The sequence below is a fragment of the Topomyia yanbarensis genome, chromosome 2, assembly GCF_030247195.1.
Source record: "Topomyia yanbarensis strain Yona2022 chromosome 2, ASM3024719v1, whole genome shotgun sequence".
NCBI lineage: Eukaryota > Metazoa > Arthropoda > Insecta > Diptera > Culicidae > Topomyia > Topomyia yanbarensis.
The window spans coordinates 331,163,698-331,184,154 of record NC_080671.1 but is presented as its reverse complement, the minus strand read 5'-3'; the positions used below and the strand labels follow the sequence as shown (position 1 = coordinate 331,184,154).

Below are 20,457 nucleotides of genomic sequence, written 5' to 3'. Positions count from 1 at the left end.
CGGCTGGAGTTTTGGATGAAAACATCATAAGCGCTGGTAAGTATCAGCAAGCATGGGCTGTGCTGACAGAGCGATACGAAAATCAACGTGTTATCGTCGAGTCACACATAAGAGGATTACTCCAACTCAAAAAGATGTCAGGTGAGTCGTATAAGGATTTGCGAGCCCTTTTAGATGAGTCTACACGTCACGTAGAAAGCCTCCGGTATTTGAATCAGCAGCTCATCGGCATTTCGGAGCACATGGTTGTTTACACCATTACGAATGCACTGGACAAAGCGACGCGCAAGGCTTGGGAATCAACTCTTAAACGAGGTGAATTGCCTAAGTATGAGTCGACCATCGCTTTCCTGAAAACCAGATACCAAATTTTGGAAAACTGCGAGACTTCTACACCAGTTCCACCGACGCCAGTCCCCAAATCGAAGTTCGTCACAGTAGTACCGAAGGCACCAATCCAAAAGAGTGTGCTACCTTGAAGAACTTGAATGCATCCCAGAAGAGTGACAAGAGCGGCGGGTGCATGTTTCAACTGCCTGCGCAAAGGCCATCGATCGAGCAGATGTCCATCCAACAACAGCTGTAGAAAGTGTCAGAAGCGTCATCACACCATACTCCACGATGATAGTGCCGAAGGGTGCAGCCAGGAAGGACGTACGAAGGTACCCACCCAGCAGGTACCAGAATCGACTAACTGCGACTCCAGTTCCTGTTTTGAATTCGAGCACCACTCCTAAAGAAGATCCACCAGTTTCGACAGCCTGTTCATGCAACTACGGACAGTCATCAAAGATAGTGCTGCTACTAACTGCAATAGTACACGCCATTGATCGACATAATCAGCCACATGAGTGCCGTGTGTTGCTCGACAGCGGTTCTCAGGTAAATTTCGTGTCCGAGAAAATGGCAGACATCCTTGGGTTCCCGAAGAAACGAGCCAATATTGCAATTACCGGCATAAACGCGTTGAAAACGCTTGCTCGAGACAAGGTTTTCGTAAAATTCCGTTCCCGTTATGAAGATTTCCATGCCAGCATCGAATGTTTGGTTACACTAAAGGTGACGGGCACAATTACATCTGCCAAGATTGACGTCACCGAATGGAACATCCCTCAAGGAATTCATTTGGCCGATCCTGAGTTCCATAAGCCTGAGAAGATCGACATGCTAGTCGGAGCTGAGCTGTTCTTCGACTTGCTGCGCCAGTTTTGGAGCATTGAAGAAGTTCCTGATGTTACGCCGCTGTCTGTAGAAGAGCAGTCATTTGAAACACATTTCCTTTCCACTTGCAATCGCAATCCAAATGGACGATTTGTCGTTAGCCTACCTCTGAAGGAAAATGTTAACCAGATTGATGATTGTTGTGAAACTTTGAAACGATTTCTGATGCTTGAAAAACGGCTGCAGCGTGACGCCGAACTTCGATCCCAGTATGTTGATTTCATTCGCGAGTACGAGGCTCTTGGACATTGTCACGAAGTGAAGGAGTCCAATGATCAATCCAATCGGGCAATGTACTATATGCCACACCACGCTGTTCTTCGACCACATAGCTCCAGCACCAAGTGTCGTGTGGTGTTCGACGCAAGCGCCAAGTCATCGTCACCAAAGCTATCGCTCAACGAAGTACTCAAGGTTGGTCCCATTGTTCAGAGGGATCTGTTTTCCATCATGCTGAGTTTCCGGAAGCATGCTGTTGTCTTTTCGGCGGACATAACAAAAATGTATCGTCAAATACTTGTGGCCCCGGAAGACACGTGCTACCAGAGAATATTTTGGAGAGAGCAGCCAACCAGTGCTACGAAATTTCAAAATCAGTTACCCATTTCTGCTTGTATTTACCGAAACCGACATTCAGATTCACTTTCAAACTCACTGAAATTTCATGCAGAATCGAATGCTTGAGTGCAGAGGAAATATAAATTCATTCACCAACCAAAGCATTCATTTGTTATTATGTCGACAGGTTGAAGGCAGAAGTTAGCATCTTCTACATTTTCGAGCATAAGTGAACTGCGTAATTTATATCTGGTGCACTTTTGATCAATAATCCCTCTCAGAGCTAGCATAGAAATAAAATTCACTTTGCTTCTGAAACCGAACATGTCCGTACCTGAAAGCGCTGCGTCGGGAGAATGAATGACGATAGAAACGAACCAAAAATTTCATTCATCACAGCGGGGATGAATTGAATTTCGTTTTCTTTCAAGTTCAAGTAGTGATGTCAATTTTTTTAAGTTCTGCAGCCAACTCAACCGCTACGTATTTTAGAATTGGATACGGTTACGTACGATACAGCATCCGCTTCATATCAAGCCACCCGATGTTTGCTCCAGCTCGCCGAAGATGAGTCAGCAGACTTTCCCATTGGTGCTCGTATCGTAAAGGAGGATTGTTACATCGACGACGTGTTATCTGGCGCGGATACCATCGAGGAAGCCATTGAATGCCATCGCCAATTAAATCAGATGCTCGCCCGAGGTTGTTTCCCCGTGCACAAATGGTGCTCCAACTAGGATGAGTTTATGCAGTGTATTCCAGTCGAAAAACGTGAAAAGCAGTTCACCTTACAGGAATATGGTGCCAACGAAGCAATAAGGGTTCTTGGCTTACTGTGGGATCCGAATAACGATCAGCTTTTCATCACTCATCAAAATCAACAATTGTCAACGTCGGCTCAACCAGCGACCAAACGGATCATCTACTCCGAGATTGCAAGGTTTTTTGATCCATTGGGATTGTTCTCACCGGTGATCGTGGTCGCCAAGATTCTGATGCAGCAGCTATGGAAGACCAACGCAGGATGGGATGACATCCTGGATGAACAATTCCAACAACAATGGCGACTGTTGCAAGAATCTCTGCCTCATCTAAATTTCATGCAGGTGCCACGATGTGTGACTTTTCCGAATGCCGTGGCCTACGAACTTCATGGGTTTGCTGATGCTTCTGCCGTTGCGTATGGTGCCTGCATTTACGTGCGCAGTATTTCCGCCGATGGTTCGGCACAATTGAAACTACTCAGCAGCAAATCAAAGGTTGCACCACTGCATGAAGTAACCACCCCGAAGAAGGAATTGTGTGCTGCTCTACTGCTAACTAGCCTGCTGGAAAAGGTACTACAAGCCATACAGATGACGTTCCGAGAAATTGTGCTCTGGTCCGACAGCACAATCGTCCTGGCCTGGCTGAAGAAGCCTACCGATCGTCTGCAAGTTTTTGTGCGAAATCGCGTGGCAGAGATCCAGAGAACCACCGGAAACTTCAAGTGGTGTTACGTTCGTTCGGGAAGCAATCCAGCTGACGTGGTATCGCGAGGTCAGCTACCGGAACAATTACTCAACAACGAACTATGGTGGAACGGCCCCGTGTTACTCAGATCAACCTACTACGATTTAGAAGATCCAGAAGAAGTTCCTGATCAGCTGCTTCCAGAAATGAAATTGGTCATCGCTACGCCAGCTGTGAAGGTCGAACTCTTTCCGTTTGTAACTAAATTCAGCAACTTTCGCAAGGTACAACGCATCATGGCATATGTTTTGAGGTTCGTCAACAACTGCCAGCAGAAGCATTTCCTCGATCGTGTTCTCACTCCTTATTTGACCATCCGAGAATTGCACCGCTCGACGGAGGTGCTCATCAAGATTTCCCAGCACATTCAATTGGCAGACGAAATTGAACGCCTTCAGTCCAATAAAAATTGCAAGCGAGTCGGAAATCTTCGTCCATTCATCCAAGATGGCTTGCTCCGAGTCGGAGGCCGACTCATTCACTCCAAGTTGCCATATGCATCAAAGCATCCAGTCATATTGCCGGACAAGGATCCCATCACGACGATGCTAATCAGGACGATGCACATCGAGCTGCTTCATCAGGGCCAATCAGCGCTCATCAACGCAATTCGACTGGCCGCTCAAAGGTACTGGCCGCTCAAAGCTCGTTCTACTGTGAGGCAGATTACTCGCAAATGCGTAAAATGCTTTCGTGTGAGACCGGGAGCCACAACGCAGCTGATGGGAAATCTTCCGCAATCACGAATCGTGCCATCTCCACCATTCGCAGTGACTGGTGTGGACTACGCTGGTCCTTTGTTGGTAAAGCAAGGAACCTATCGTCCCAAACTCGTCAAGGCGTATGTAGCAGTGTATGTCTGCATGACCACCAAGGCCGTACACCTCGAAGCGGTTTCTGATCTGACGACGGATGCGTTCCTAGCATCACTTAGACGCTTCATCAGTCGTAGAAGATTGGTACAGCAGTTGCATTGATAATGCAACCAACTTTAAGGGAGCGAACCACGAGTTGAACCAGCTGCATCATCTTTTTCGAGATCAACAGAAGCTCGATCAAGTTCAACAGTTTTGCGCAGCACGTGAAATCGAGTGGCATTTCATCCCTCCTGACGCCCCTGAATTTGGCGGACTGTGGGAAGCGGCAGTGAAGTCGTCGGCAACGCGCGGTTAACGTTTGAAGAACTGGTAACCATTCTCATAGAAATAGAAGCTGTGTTGAATTCTCGCCCTCTATTCAGCATCTCCACCGATCCAGCTGATCCACAAGTGATTACACCAGCACATTACCTGATAGGTCGTCCGCTCATCACACCAGCCGAGCCGTCTCTGGAAGACATCAAAGCCAACCGTTTGAGTCGATGGCAGCATTTGCAGCTCATGCGTGAGCACTTTTGGCGTGCTTGGAGACGGGATTATCCCAACACGTTGCAGCCACGGAAAAAGAATCTAAGAATGATGCCGAATTTACGCCCCGGAATGGTTGTTCTTCTCCACGACAAGACACAGCCACATTTGAACTGGAAGCTGGGACATATCACCGCTGTCCACCCTGATGCTGAAGGCCTGGTTCGAGTAGTGGATATTTTTGTCGATGGTTCTACTTTCCGCCGTTCGGTCAACAAGCTTTCCGTTCTTCCCATCGAAGACATCTCCATCGCATCGCCATCCGACAACGAATCTGTTGTCACGTAGGTCCAACCGGCGGGAATATGTTCCATCCGTCACAGCATATACTGTTTCCCCTTTGCGCAACGATAATTGAGCGGTGTCGCACTGCACTGTTCGTGCATCAGCGTAGCTGTATTAGTGTATTGATGTATTAATAATGATGTGACTTATTTCCTTCCTGCTAGCATATAAATTTGCGCTGCAAAGCAGCAACATCATCAGTTTCAATTTCAACCACGAAGCAGCAACAACCTAATAAAAGAGTAAATTTAGTGTCATCGAAACAAGGTTTTTCATTTAGTTTTTATACGCCACCAGTCAGCGTCATTCGTTCGAGCATCGCCGGAACGATCCTCAAGTGGCCATTGCGATTGCTCTCAACCGTACAGTCCACCCGGATGGAAAGAGAAACACAGCTGAAGTCCGCGAAGAAACCCAGAGAATTTTTTAACGCGACTCAGCCCTCCACGTTCCACTAACGTTCCTCCAGTCGGAACACCAACTTTTCTGCATACCTAATGCAAGAGTCATCCTTGTGATACTTTGCCCAAGTGTCACACCGAGTGTAATTGTATTCAGTGCAATGCTGCAATGCATGACGCGCAGTGCAAACAGCCGAACAGATAGACGATCCATGTCGAAGAAGACGTAATTAAACGCAAAGCAGTCCCGCTGGACGTCATCCGATACAAGTTTGAAGAGATATATCATTTAGTCCCATCCAGCGCGATTGTCCTTCAAAATCATCGCTCACTGAAGTGAGTGGTCCCTACAACAGCCAACTTCGTGCTTCAGTAGCCCTACGCATGACCTATTCGTATCGTTGACCACGCCGTCGATCTCAAGTTTGTGAGCAGCTATGTATACACACTAGTCTTTTTCAGAAAGCTTGTCGCCACGTTGCGATTTGCTTGTCGTAGACAGAATATTACATTTTTACGGTTCCACCTCCCGCGCCGTTGCTCTGGATGTATCTTTCGCGCTTTCATCCTAGCGTTAGCAAAGAGACTGTCGAAAAAATGTCTAAAGAAGGACTAAATTGTAACGAGGAGATAAAGGTTATTCCGCTTGTTAAAACAGGCATAGACGTCAGTACTTTGAACTTCATATCCTTCAAAGTTGGAGTTCACCCAAAGTATCGTGATGCAGCTCTTAATCCTGACACATGGCCGCAAGGCATACTGTTCAGGGAATTTGAAGACAGCCGTACCCAGAACATTTGGAGTCCGGCGACTGATTTTCCACCGCCTCCAGAAGAAGCATGTACCTCTCTAATGCAACCCGGCCCATCAATGGTCCTGCAGAGGACTCCGCAACGATTGGCCATGCCACTATACCAAGCCACACCGCCCTTGTGAAGGAGTATCGATGCCGATCGCATACTGGGATGCAACGCAGTTGGTACTATGGAAGCCCTTGATCCCCCCGCTACAGTCGAGCCCTTGCCGCCAGCGTTCATCAGTCGTCCCGGTCCTGCATGTGTGGGTGGGGAAAGGGTTTTCCAAGCTGCCTTTCTCGGCAAGTATAATAAAAATTGTAACGATACAACGGTTGAACCGATTCACGCTTCTAGCTCATAGTACGAATCTCGCCGCAAGCTGCTACCACCCCGTTCCTGCTCTCCGCATTCCGCCATCGGGTTCCAACGCATACTGGGACGCACCGCAGTTGGCACTATGGAAGCCCTCGATCCCCCCGCCACAGTCGAGCACTTGCAGCCAGCGATCATCAGTTGTCCCGGTCCTGTGTGTGGGATGGGTGAAAGGGTCTTCCAACCTGCCGCAAATGGCAAGTATACATCTGTTCCGAACACTTCAAGCGCTGATGTATTCTTCGCTTCCAGTTTTTTGCCTTTTGCTCCGACATCTTGTTATCAGATGCCAACCATTTCTCTCGACGACGACGATAGTCGTATTTTGGGGCGCGACGCAGTTGATTCGGGATGCCTCGAATCCCTCACCACAGTCGACCAGGCGACCGTGAACCGTTCCGATACTGTTCGTGAGATTGACGAAAGGATCTTCCTACACGGCAACATGGCTTCGCTCTCTGCTGTACCTGATCCGTCCTCCAACAACATCGAGGTTTACTACCAGAATGTTGGTGGCCTAAATTCATCAACGGACAGCTATTTGCTCGCGACCACGGGTTGCTGTTACGACGTTATCGCCTTGACCGAGACGTGGCTCGACAACCGTACTCTGTCTCGCCAGGTCTTTGGTTCAACATTCGATGTCTACCGCTGTGACCGTAATGCCCTCAACAGCCACAAGACATCAGGCGGTGGTGTGCTTATCGCCGTTCGGCGTGGTATAAAAGCCCGAGTGATCAACGATGACCGGTGGGCGAGCTCCGAGCAAGTGTGGATATCAGTGAAACTTGCCGATCGCAATCTGTTCCTGTGTGTTGTGTATTTTCCACCTGACAGAATTCGTGATTCCAGCCTGATCGATGTACATCTTTCCACCGTTTCTTTTATCGCCTCGATCGCCGCCCCGTCTGATGATATCGTTATACTGGGCGACTTCAACTTACCTGGCTTGACGTGGTGCCAAGCAAGTAATGGTTTTCTACGATTGGATATCGAAAAATCTGCGCTTATTAACAATGCCAGTTGTATTTTGGACAACTACAGCAGCGCAACTCTTCGGCAAATTAATAATGTCACCAACGAGAATGGACGTACATTGGACCTCTGCTTTGTAAGTGCCCGGGACTGCGCTCCGTACTGCTGCACTGCACCGACTCCTTTAGTCAAGCAGGTGCGTCATCATCCCCCACTACATCTTGTATTCGCTGGTAACTTAGGAGTGAATTTTGAAGACGTCTCAAGCTCTATCGTCTACGATTTTAAAAACGCTGACTACGACAGCATCGTTAGCACGCTGTTGGATATAAACTGGGACGAAAATATTAACAATGACGACGCGAACGAAGCAGCGATGACGTTTTCTAGTATTCTTAACTACCTTATCGACTGCCATGTACCAAAACGAACAATTAGTACCGATGAACACCCTCCCTGGCAATCAACCGTCCTAAGACGTTTAAAATCTGCCAAACGAGCTGCATTTAAAAAATTCTCGAAGCATAAGACACTTGCATTACGAAATCACTACTTTCAACTCAACAACGAATACAAACAACAAAGCAGACGCGCCTTTTTTAGACACCAGCGAAACGTCGAGCGTCAACTGAAATCCAAGCCCAAGTCGTTCTGGAAGTATGTTAACGAGCAGCGAAAGGAATCCGGTTTGCCATCTTGTATGTCGTTTAATGGAGTTTTAGGCATCGACACTAAGGAAATTTGCCAACTGTTCTCCGACAAATTTTCAAGCGTTTTTTCCAACGAGCGCTTGCCACCACAACAAGTCGCTGCCGCCGCTAATTTAACTCCTTCTCTAGGACGAACCATCAACCGAATTTGTGTCGATAATGCTGCCATTCTTGCAGCAAATGCCAAACTGAAAGCATCTTGTTCCCCAGGTCCAGATGGTGTTCCCTCGATTTTTGTCAAAAAGTGCATCAGCGGGCTTCTTGAACCACTTCGGCGAGTCTTCGAGCTATCACTCACTACTGGTACATTCCCTTCCTGCTGGAAAGCAGCGCACATGTTTCCAGTTCATAAAAAAGGAAACAAATCGAACATTGACAATTATCGGGGAATCTCGTGTTTAAGTGCTGTATCAAAACTGTTCGAGCTGGTTGTGTTAGATCCTATTTTCTTTCACTGCAAACACTACATTGCAGATGACCAACACGGTTTCATGCCTAAACGATCGACAACGACAAACCTGCTCTCGTTCACAACATATGTAATGGATGGATTCGCTGACGGATTGCAAACCGATGCTATTTATATGGATCTATCTGCGGCCTTCGACAAAATCAACCATGATATCGCAATAGCGAAGCTGGACAAACTCGGAATTCATGGACAACTTCTGCGCTGGTTTCGTTCCTACCTCGATGGAAGGCAACTCCAAATCAGCATTAAGGACTGTCTATCTGCACCATTCTTCGCTACATCCGGCATACCACAAGGAAGCCATCTCGGTTCAGTAATATTCCTCCTCTACTTTAATGACGTCAATTTCACATTACAAGGACCCCGTCTTTCTTTCGCCGACGACATGAAAATTTTTCAACAAATACGGGATAAAACCGATGCCGAGCTTCTTCAGAGGGATCTGGACAGCTTTAGCACGTAGTGTGATCAAAACAGAATGGTTTTAAACCCGAGCAAATGCTCAATCGTTACGTTCACGCGGAAACGCCAACCGACTCAGTTTAACTACCATTTCTTCGGCTCGAGCATTCCAAGACACTCTCACATCAAAGATCTCGGAGTCATCATGGATTCGGCATTAACATTCAAACCACATACGTCATACATCGTGGATAAGGCATCACGACAGCTTGGGTTCATCTTCCGAATAGCGAAAAACTTCAGGGACGTATATTGTCTTAAATCGCTTTACTGCGCGTTGGTCCGCTCAATGTTAGAATATTGTTCAGCTGTTTGGAATCCGTACTACCAGAACGGGATTGACAGAATCGAGGCTGTCCAACGCAGGTTCATACGCTTCGCCCTTCGTCATCTCCCATGGCGAAACAGATTTCAGCTGCCGAGCTATGAAAACCGTTGCCAGCTTATACACCTCGATACACTCAGCATTCGGAGGGACTGCTCTCGAGCCCTGTTCGTCTCGGACTTACTCTCTGCCAGAGTGGATTGCCCTACAATCCTCGGACGTCTGGATCTTCAAGCCCGCGTTCGAGCTCTACGTAATAACTCCCTTCTGCGAGTTCCGTTCAGGAGAACCAACTATGGTTGCCAGAGCGCTGTAACCGGACTCCAACGAATTTTTAACAGTGTGGCGACGGCCTTCGACTTCAACCGGACGCGGAATGCTATAAAAGCGAAAATGTTGTCAATTTTAAAATGTAATTAGTTTAAGCAACCACCATTGGGGCCAAGGGGCTTGTTGGTGAAGGTAATAAACATAAACATAAACATAAACATCACAATTCTGAGCATACCTGGGCGAAGTTGTCAGCGGTGAATATTCAGTTTTTTCGAAATCCTTAGAATAGTAAGCGGATTATGTTTGATCCGAAAGAATCGGACGCTGTGATCGAGTTTAATGTGTATGATTTTGATGGTCTTTGATGACGAATCTTGTTCGACCCAGCGTAAAATGAAAATGTCAAGCATTTTTATAGAGACAGAAATGACGGAAGATATAAGAGAATTGAAAGATAAGTCAGAAGTTTAACATAAATGTTGTCACCTACCTTCATTCGATGTATGACTGGATGCTACCAATTTTTAATGGCAACTAGTACGAAAAAGGTGTAAAAGCAATCAGCAATAGATCATAAAAGTACCAAACACCTAGAGTCAACTGATTTCACGAATATACGCTTCAAGATTTGCGGCAGAAATTTACATGAATTGAACGGCAGTCCAACACGGGTTGACCACCGCCAAGAACGCCGCCCCTAAGAAAGCGATCGAAATCTTGATTTGCTATATGAAATGATGAAGATAAGTCATAAAAGAAGTCAATATAAGTGGGTGGGCATAGCGTAGTTGATCAATTAATTGTCTTATACGCAACTCACCTGAGATCGTTCCCCAAACCCTGTTTGAGGTTTAGATATTTTTTAAAAAAGAAATGTTTCTAAGCCGAAAAAGAGACGAATGATCTCTATATTGGAAACACAAAAAGTGTTCAATTTTCATATAGACACTAAATTAGTGTTCGATATGTTTATAATTGAAAGCGCAAAACAGAGACTAAGAACCCCAAAAAAACGCGCTACGGTCCTGCAAGTGATGTTTCATTTTTGGATTTATTAGTCACTCTTTTGAACTAAGTTGGTGCCGCATACTGACGAGATGAAGTCGAAACACAAATTCTTCCACTTATTCAAGCTTATTGAATCAATCGGGCCACTTAAAATTTACAAATACAATTTTGGTCATACTACTGCATTTTGGCGAAATAAAAAACCGCCAGCTTCGTAGCTGGCCGTCTAAATCTACCTCTCGACGTATTCACCAGCGCTTGTCTGGTCCACTACAGACTTCGAAAACGATATCACGAACCCAGCTCTTCCATATTGTTTGGTCTGTGATGTACACCAAATCACCACTCTCTATCGGAAATGATTCTGTGTGATCGCTGACCCATTGACGGAAAACATTCAGAAATCTACCGAGTCCACAGCCTACAAGCTTACAATTAAGTCCGCCTAAAATGGTCGTACAAAGTCACGACACGACATGTTCTAAGGATACTGCACGGACGCCATGAATGAAATTACTCGGCGTCAGTGCTTCTTCCTCTTCTGGCACTAACGATCTGTACATAAGGGAGCGCGAATTGATCGTATTCTCAGCTTTTGCGAGTACAGCCAGCAGTACTTCGTCGTTCATCGCTTGATCACGGTGAACGTTATTTTGAGAGAACGTACCATTCTCTCCCAAGCCCTACTGCCCCATGTGTGGACGGCTAGGAAGATTGAAGCACTTCTGCTGCATCAACTCCGATTTGTCTGACGGCCTCTTTGCAGGCTGCTTGCAAATTCGTATTGTGTTCCGAATAAAAAACTCTGGCAGTTTGCCTCTGCGCCACACGAAACGATTTATGGCCATCGAATATACTTCAGTCGTCAGGCTATGAGCGGCCTCGCGATGTACGGTTTCCGTGATCAAGCAAGTGAACCTACCTCTCCTTTTATCTACTACTAACGATTACGTTGCACTGAATCAACCTACATTCCTCTTAGAGCCTCAGTTGGTCACCAACGGGTTCGCGATATTGCGGAACTTCTCCCCGCACCGAGGGGACTCACATTGTCCCCAGGAAGAATACGGATTCCTTGCTTCTCGGTACCGCGATTCAAGCTCAGACTCTCGCGGACGGTCTCTCAACCCATGGTGGAACCAAATACAAATATGTAAATTTGTATTTGGTGTAACAAAGAGTGCTCAGACTTGCACGCGGAGAAAGCCGCCACGTACAAGACCCAGCTATCGACAGTATGCGACGTTAGAAACTCAAATGAAAAGCTTGATGAAAACCTAGAAACGTAGTTACTGGCGCCAGTTCGTTGACGAATTAACGAGAGAAGCATCGATAAACATTCTTTGGGGCACGGCGCGACGTATGCGAAACCGAAACAGCCCAAACGAAAGTCTGGAATATTCAAACCGTCGGATATTCGATTTCACCAAGAAGGTTTGTCCGGATCCCGCCCCGGCACAGAAGATCTACCGCGCCGCGTCCCCTCACGATAACGCGAACGAAATGCCGTTTTCGATGGTGGAGTTTTCACTTGCTCTCTTGTCATGTGACAATAAAGCCCCAGGGTCAGACAGGATCAAATTGAAGAATTGTTGAAGAATCTGCAAGACTCTGCCGAGAGACGCTTGTTGAATTTATCTAATAATTTTTTTGAGGTTAACAGACTGGAGGCAAGTGAAGGTCATCGTCATAAAAAAGCAGGAAAATCAGCATCCGACCACAACTCGTATCGACCACAACTCGTATTGCAATGCTGACCAATATCGGGAAGTTGTTCGAGAAATTAATCTTGTTTCGCCTCGACGATTGGATCGAAGCAAATGGTTTACTGTCAGATACACAATTTGGCTTCTGCAAAGGCAAATGGACGAACGATAGTCTTGCGTTGCTCTCAACAGAAATTCAAATGGCCTATGCTAGAAAAGAGCAGATGGCATCAGTTTTCTTCCATTATAAGGGGGGGGGGGGGGGGCTTTTGATTCAGTTTCCATTCTTTCTGAGAAGCTGCAACAGCATGGCCTTTCATCGATTTTAAACTTTTTGCTAAACTTGTCTGAAAAACACATGAATTTTTCGCATGGCGATTTAGCTACATGGGCTCATTCGCGCTAAAGCAGTTCGCAGTTGATGGTGTGATGGGTATCGAACTCTGCACGGAGAAAACTGAGCTAGTCGTATTTTACAGAAAGGGTGAACCAGCGCTACTACAGCTTCAATTGGGTCAAACTGTTGCTCAGGTTTTAACATTCAAATATCAACGGGTATGGTTCGACTCGAAAGTTATCAGGAAATGTCACATTAGGTATCTGAAACAGAAAGGCTCTACTTTCTCCGTACAATCACTGGAACATGGTGGGTGTCCGTCATGGCAAAATCTGACGATAGGATAACACTGTTTATAAGAACCATCTGTGCAAGGAAATTGCAATAAAACACTACTTACGACGTAGGGTTTACTTGACGATGTTGTGTGCAAGATGGCGATTCCTTCTACTGCTGCCAGTGGACGCGACGTGCGATCACCCTTGGTCGCACCTAACAGAATAACGGACGAGGTATTTACGGTTTACGGTGTTCGAACGGACCAGCCAAAACGGGATTTGATGGACGCTAATAGATATCTCAGAGACTACAGGACTTGAATGCTTACAAAGCAGGCAATTGGCAAAAACTTGAAACCGTGTTGTTTCTCCATATTTAATCAATTTGTAATGCAGAATAAAGCAGTATTTACACCTATTCGACCCGATTCAGTAACAGATTCAGCACCGTGCACGGGCACCAATATTCATAATATATTTTAAATGCGAACATTCACACAGTGCCGGACAAGCGTAAAAGCTCGCATTGCATGTGTAATGTGTATGGAAGAAAATTGGTGTCCGTGCACGGTACTAAACCGCCACTGAATCGGATCGAAAGGTGTAAATTTGGCTTAAAGCTGATTGCCACTGGTTTCTGGTGCATATTGCTATAGTTCGATAGGAAGTTGTTTTATTTTTGCTTAGCTATGATTCTTGTTAGATCGTAGAAGGGTACAGTGATTGCTAGCGGTTATGACTACGATCGGCAGGTGGACTTAAATATTATCATCAACAGTACCAATACCAGGTGCGTTTTCACTTTCATCGGTTTTATTGTGATTTAAATATTTTTACACAACTTACGGGTAAAACACTTCCTCTAGCAACCCTACTCCCAGGTCATCTGTACTGCTGCTTAGCTTTCTTGATCGACCATCGTCGCCTCCATATGTTGCATTCTGACTACTACAGTAGTTTGTATGTATGTATTCATATTTTAATTGATTCTAATTCGTTTGTATATTTGAGTTTTCAAGCTTCACGCCGTAACTTCCTTAGTTCAAGACTGTTCAGTACTAGTAATATGTATGTACGAACGCGTTGCTACTTGTCGAACAATAAGGGGCAAGCTGTAGTGTTTTTTGCTTTTATTTTATTCTAACTCTAACGCCTGATCAGAAACTTACAACGTACATTTTACATTTATATGATTTTAGTCATAAGTTGATTTCCGTTCACGTTTAACTTGTTCCAGTTATAATAGTGTCCTTTCAACTTTTTGTTCAATTATTGTCAATATTTGAATAGTATCGTGTTGAGTGCGTTCTTTGTTTTTGTTGTTGCTTTGTAGAAATGGTAAAACTGGAAAGTTTTCCGAACAGCCACTACATAATTGTTACGGTATGCTTCGGGACGAGCAATTTAACTTCGCCATTTTTTCGCGTCAGTCTAGGAAATTGAATCAACATTAAGAATTTGATTTATTTTTGGTAGCACACATACAGGAATTCAGTGAAACTCAGGTTTCTGTATTAGTTTGGTTTGTAATAATGCAACATTCAGATCGTATTATTTTAGCTGGGATAAGGATATAGCACATTTTGCATGATTTGCGATGATGATTTCGAACCTTACAATCCTCTACTAATAGTCGTCCTGAGGCAGTTTCTTTACTTCCTACTGTGTAGTATAGTAGTGGTTTTTTGGTTTGCATACTAATTCGAGTATGAGAACTGATCTCTTATTTAAGGGAGGTTTTAATAACAAAAGGAATAATAATACCACGTTGGCGACGCAAACTTAGATGCCTAAATTTAGACAAGATAAATAAAAATTGTATTATTAATTACTCGCTTTAACTCGTACAAGCTATTAAAATTACAATCACAAATAAATCGATTTTTTCTCGATAAAAACAAGGGTATGTATAGAGGGTGCGCTTGTTTGGTTTCAGAAAATAATATCATCACTGTTACCAATACTATTAATTTCGAGAAACTGTTCTTTTCGCATGGCAGCAGGTGTTCGATAGCAAAGGGATCGAAACATCACTCTTGTTTTGTTCTTTTATTTCATTTAACCTTCTTTTGCGAGGTTTCGATCAAACACACTTTCCGAGTCTCAACTTGCTGCTGGTGCTCTCACGTGGGTAAATATTTAGCAGTACAATCACAACACATACTCCGTTTGATAGTTGCTCAAAAAGTATGCGCAAGTTAGTGCACCTGGATGAGTGTATGTCTTTATATAGCGTGTTTTTCAATCGGACGTAATATTTAACTATTATCAAAGCTAAGACAAACAATTTAAAATCACCTGGAAATTGGGGGGTAAATGAGCCCTTTCAAAGATCTATTAAAATTTGTGTTTTTGATCTGGTTACACAATCTAGTACGGTTATTGTTTTCACTTAGGGTGCACATTTTTTACGCCTTCAACTACTCTGATCATGGTAGAGATATCAATTCTTAAAAACATATGCATCAGCCATAAGAACTTACAGATCCTGCTCAAACAGCTTAGATCGGTACGTATTTTCCCTGCGGTTTGTAGAACAATTGGCCTTTGGCCAGTCGCTTCATGATCTCACTCAGCAGCAGACGTTTTTCTTTTTTGATCTTTTGCAACACACCTTTGTTTTCTTGGGCTCGTCGCGACAGATACGGCAAAACTTCATTGACCGGCCCGTACGGGATATACTTGTAGGCGGAGTATCCAGCTTGACCTGCAAAAATAAATATTTTAATTATTGTGACTGCTACTTAAAAATATTTTTCCATTCAAATACATCAACATTTAAAAAAATTATGTTATCCGTATCGTGCAGATTATTATGGTTGAATTTGATTGTCATAAGCACACAGCGTAGTCTGAGTAGAGGTAGAGCCAGGTCGCAGGGTCACAAAAGAAGGAATAGTATGTTATAGTCCCATTCTCACCATTCGTACACACTTGCTGATGATTGGAAAAAAGTTCCTCGATTTATCATCTTCAGTTGAGAGCATTTCTCTGTATGGCGACAAGAATTAGCTCTTTGTCACGATATAGTCGGATAGTCCACGAAGGCGAATCTACCCTAATGTAAATTCCCCGTCGATAGATTTGTCCCTATACCGCTGATAGTTTTCGTGAGCCATTTAGCTCCCCGCTTTGTCCCGATCTACTCGATCTAATCCCCGGTGGTGAACCTAGCTTACTCAACGGGCTATCCAGTAGGAGCTGAGATCTGTCCAGCAATTCCGTGTGAAGCGAAGCTTCCAGTTTACTGGTACCCAACGACCCACTGGTAGCTAGTCGACGTGATATACTCGCCCTAATCCCCGGTGAATCTAGCATACTCACGAGCTACTCGGTAGGGTATCGAGATCGGTCCGGCGATTCCGGTGAAGCCTGACGTCCGGTTCGCTGCGCCCAACGACCTTGTGCTACGTCGCGCACTACTCAACTGGTTCCCGGCGGTTGACCTAATCTACACCGGCAGAGTTCCCAGCGGTAGAATTTCTCCCGAGACCCGATTTGTGGTTTCACGACGGCTCCCTAGCTGGTGTCGCTTTCTCTGCAGCTCGGAGAGTATGTACTCGTAACTACTCTGTTGACTGCATCCCAGATATGCTTGTCGTGGCACATCTCTTCGGCGATTTTGTCGACGGTCACATCAGGACATACCCCTTCAAACTTCTTCGAACCTAGAGCATTCGAAGACCACATGTTCCGCTGTATCTTGTACGTTCACACACTCCGGGCAAAGGGGTGACGAAGCATATCCAAACCGATTCCGGTACTTCCGGAAGCACCAGAGCCTGTACAAAAGTCCGGACCATGGTGATGGTGTTTTCCTGGGTTGAACCCGTTTAAAAGACAGCCAAAACACCATACAGTGGGGATGAATTTGGACCATGAGCATGGGGAAATTACGGGCTTTTCGTTTGCTCACGAAGACCTATAGACCTATTACTTTGACATCAACAAACCCCTCGATTATAAGGAAATAGCAATCTGCGATTTTCTGAATGTCGAGGGTGCTTTTGATAATACAAACTATTTATCAATTCACATGGCCTTAGAAAAAGGGGAATGGAAACATCGGCAGGGGATTGGATTCTTGCAATGCTCAAGACTCGAGAGGCTACAGTCACGTTGGGAGCCACGAAAGCAACTATTACAGCCAACTAAATGGCTCATGGTATCAGGAGCTTAATAGTTCACTAAGACGAAAGCTACATAGATCGCGAAAACGGCTCACAGAAAACATAATTGAATGGCTTGCGGTAACTCACCGCTCGATAATATTCGAGTGGGGTTCAGAGCTAAATGGCTCAAGTACACAGAGAGTCTATATAGCATAATAAATGGAGAGAATGGCGGAAGGCAGCAGGAATGTCGGAAACGAAATGGATGAAACGTCGAACCATTCCACGGAATTATTCGATTTGAGATCGGCAGGCGATCACTAGCTGGACCGTGATTTGTTTGAAGGATGACCGGCGAACGAAAGTGGAAGATGAAAGCCTTCAACAAAGACCGCTCCTTTGAGGCGCTTCGGCCGAACAGCGATACCGAGAACGTTGATGCTGCTGATGTAACAAGTTGGATGGTGACGGCTTGTGACGCCACAATCCCGTGAAAACTGAAGCCCCGCAGTAAACGGAATCCAGCTTACTGGTGGAACGAAACGATCAGTACGCTACGCGCTACTTGTCTCGAAGCCAGAAGGTGGGCTCAGCAAGCAGGATCGGAGAATAAGAGAGGAGCACAAGGCTGCGTTTCGGGAAGCTTTAAAACGGGAGATCTGGCTCAGCATGTTAGATTACCACAAGGAGCTGCGTCGAGAAGTAGACGCCAATCCTTGGGGATGCGAATCGAGTTGTTATGCCGAAAATAAAGGACCCGTCGCTGCAAGTGACTAACGAAGAACTGACAGAAGCGTCGATGCGACGAAAATCAAAGAAAGCCGCTGTCCGGATGAAATACAAAACATGACGCTGAAAGCTGTGATCCTGGAAATGTTCAGGATGGTCCGCAGAAGTGTATATATTTATGGCAACTTCTCCAAAATGTGGAAGGTAGAGAAACTGGTGTTGTTGCCCAAGCCAGGGAAGCCACCGGGCGAACCCCCCTCGTATAGTCTTATATATTTGCTGGATACACTCGGAAACCTTATCGACGACCGGTTGAGCTTCAACAACCTCGTCGACTATGCCAACTATGAAAGGTCGGCGAAGGCAATGAACGGAATAGCGAGGATCATGCCAAACGTCAGCGGTCTGAGAAGTAACGCGAGACGACGGTTAGCTAGTGTTTCGTAATCGATACTCCGATATGGGGTTCCGGCCTGGGGTGCAGTGATGAAAACCAAGCGGAACCACGATGAGCTAAACCACGTTCCGGTTGATGGCCGTACGAGTCGCGAGCGCGTACAGAACAACATAGTCGGAGGCAGTATGCGTTATTGCCGGGATGATCTCCATCTGCATCGCCCTGGTGGAGGTTATCGATTGCTACAATTGGAGAAATACCAGATATGTGAGGAAGATGGTAAGAATGAAGGAATGGAATGAATGGCGAGGTGGCTGGAGGAATGGAACAATACGGAAAAAGAAAGGTGGACTTACCAGCTCATCCTAAACCTGTTGACGTGGTTCAATATAAAACACGGAGAAGTGAACTTCCACCTGACACAGCTGCATCAGGAAGTATCTTCATCGGTTCTGGCACGCAACGTCACCGTTTTGTCCGAAGTGTGAGAACATCAAGGAGACACCGGAGCACGTGGTCTTCGAATGTCCGACGTCCGAAGCGACACGTCGGAAGATGCTTGAAACGGGAGGGTCGGGCAATCCGGAAAATGTCGTCCACAAAATGATGAGCGACGTAATCACGTGGAACGCGGTCAATAGAATGTTGACGCAGATCATGACCGCCTTAAAGCGGAAACGGCGTGATGAACAGCGAGCAACAGTTTCGTGATAGCAATGACTGCCGGATAAACTCATCGCCGGATTAAGCCGGATCAACCACTGGGGATTAGTCGAGTAGACCGCAGTGGAGCACTGTGTATGAATCGTCGGGTCGCCAGCGAACCGGACGCTACGCTCCACATGGAATTGCTGGACCGATCACGGCGCCGTAGCGGTTGACCCGATAGAAAGATAGTGAAAACCAAGAAGAATTGGACCGAGAGAACTTCTTTCAAAGGGAAACTCTCCGTCGGTGTAAGCTAGATTCACCGCCGAAGACTAGACTGAGTAGACCGCGACGGGACATTACTACTCGCGAGTCGTCGGGGCACCAGCGAACCGGACGCCCTGCTCTACCGGAATCGCCGAAAAGACCTCGATTCGGTTTCGGACGAGGAATTCTCCGTCGGAGTAAACTAGGTCATTTGCCGGTTTTCGTACTGTCATTCAGAAATGTCCTACTTTGTGATGATAGTTGAAAACTGGTGGTGTGTCGAGGCGTGGTGCATTATTGTAGGACTTACTACAAAGAAACTAACTACAAAGTAGTTAGACAAGCGTGGGCGCTATGCATATAAATTAACCCCTCCCCGAAGTAATGCCGTAAGGTAGTGCCGAGAAGAAATCAAATTTGGTAGTAAGAGTAGTTGTTTTAGCAGGACGGAGTGGTTCGCTAACCTTGTACCTTGTACCTTTTAAGGTAATTTGGCCCAGCTCTTACTTTTTATTGTATATTTATTACAATGTTTTTAAATCAAAGAGAACTTTTCACTGCACAATTCGAAATTTAGTAAAAATCAAATAGGAATAACTAAGGCCAAAATAGGAATTCATTTCTATTCGACAAGAAATGGGTGGTCCGAATTGGAACAGGGTTACGGTAATTCGGACCTTTCATGTACTTTTGCGCAGAACCGGGAGACGAGGTTTGGCTCTGAGGGAGCTAAAGAGTAAATAACTATTTGATGTGTAAATAGTAAAGGAACTCAAGGTACAGCCTTGAAAATTTACGGATCAAGAATTAAAGAAGCGCCTAGAAAATAGAAGGCCACTTTCCCATTGATAGAAAGTTGCCTTCTATTTTCTAGGCTGGAGTATATGCAATATGCACCTACTCGGAGGTCTGCAGGAAACGAAAATACAGACATGCAAAAATCGCAATCTTTTGAGCACAGCAGTGTCATGTGAGTCCAAACATGTTAGGGAGTGCATCAAATTTTTAAAACAACTGGCAATTCGGAATAAAGTAATGATATTCTGGGTACCTGGCCCACAAGGAATTATTGCTAACGGAGTGGCCGACGTGTGGTTCGCCAAACATGTTTGCTGGACCAAAACCATGTCTAGGCATATCTACTTGAGCCGTTAAACTAGAACTTTCAGATATGAGCCCGAGAGCTCGGAACATATTCTCTGCCAT

The 20,457-nt window shown here is 45.4% G+C and overlaps 2 protein-coding genes across 3 annotated transcripts in view; one reads left to right on the top strand and one right to left on the bottom strand.

The window, feature by feature from the left end:
* The first annotated feature begins 621 nt into the window (after positions 1-621).
* LOC131680591 (uncharacterized) lies at positions 622-4,464 on the top strand. The gene is made up of 4 exons (XM_058961305.1): positions 622-1,678; positions 2,272-2,481; positions 2,542-4,169; positions 4,216-4,464. The coding sequence occupies exons 1-4, from the start codon at positions 622-624 to the stop codon at positions 4,462-4,464; spliced, it is 3,144 nt and encodes a 1,047-aa protein (XP_058817288.1).
* A 9,429-nt stretch (positions 4,465-13,893) lies between these two features.
* The window catches only part of LOC131683919 (proline dehydrogenase 1, mitochondrial), a 78,909-nt gene continuing 72,345 nt past the window's right edge, over positions 13,894-20,457 (bottom strand). For both annotated transcript variants that reach the window (XM_058966330.1, XM_058966329.1), the window contains exon 11: positions 13,894-15,805. In XM_058966330.1, coding sequence (XP_058822313.1) covers positions 15,600-15,805 — 206 coding nt within the window. In that variant the 3' untranslated portion in view covers positions 13,894-15,599. The remainder of the gene's footprint in view (positions 15,806-20,457) is intronic.

Excerpts from the sequence above, each read along its gene's own strand:
- LOC131680591 (XM_058961305.1), top strand. The coding sequence starts at position 622 with ATGATAGTGCCGAAGGGTGCAGCCAGGAAGGACGTACGAAGGTACCCA. Across the intron at positions 1,679-2,271 it reads TCTGTTTTCCATCATGCTGA|AATTGGATACGGTTACGTAC; the intron begins GTTTCCGGAAGC and ends TACGTATTTTAG. Across the intron at positions 2,482-2,541 it reads AAATCAGATGCTCGCCCGAG|TCGAAAAACGTGAAAAGCAG; the intron begins GTTGTTTCCCCG and ends AGTGTATTCCAG.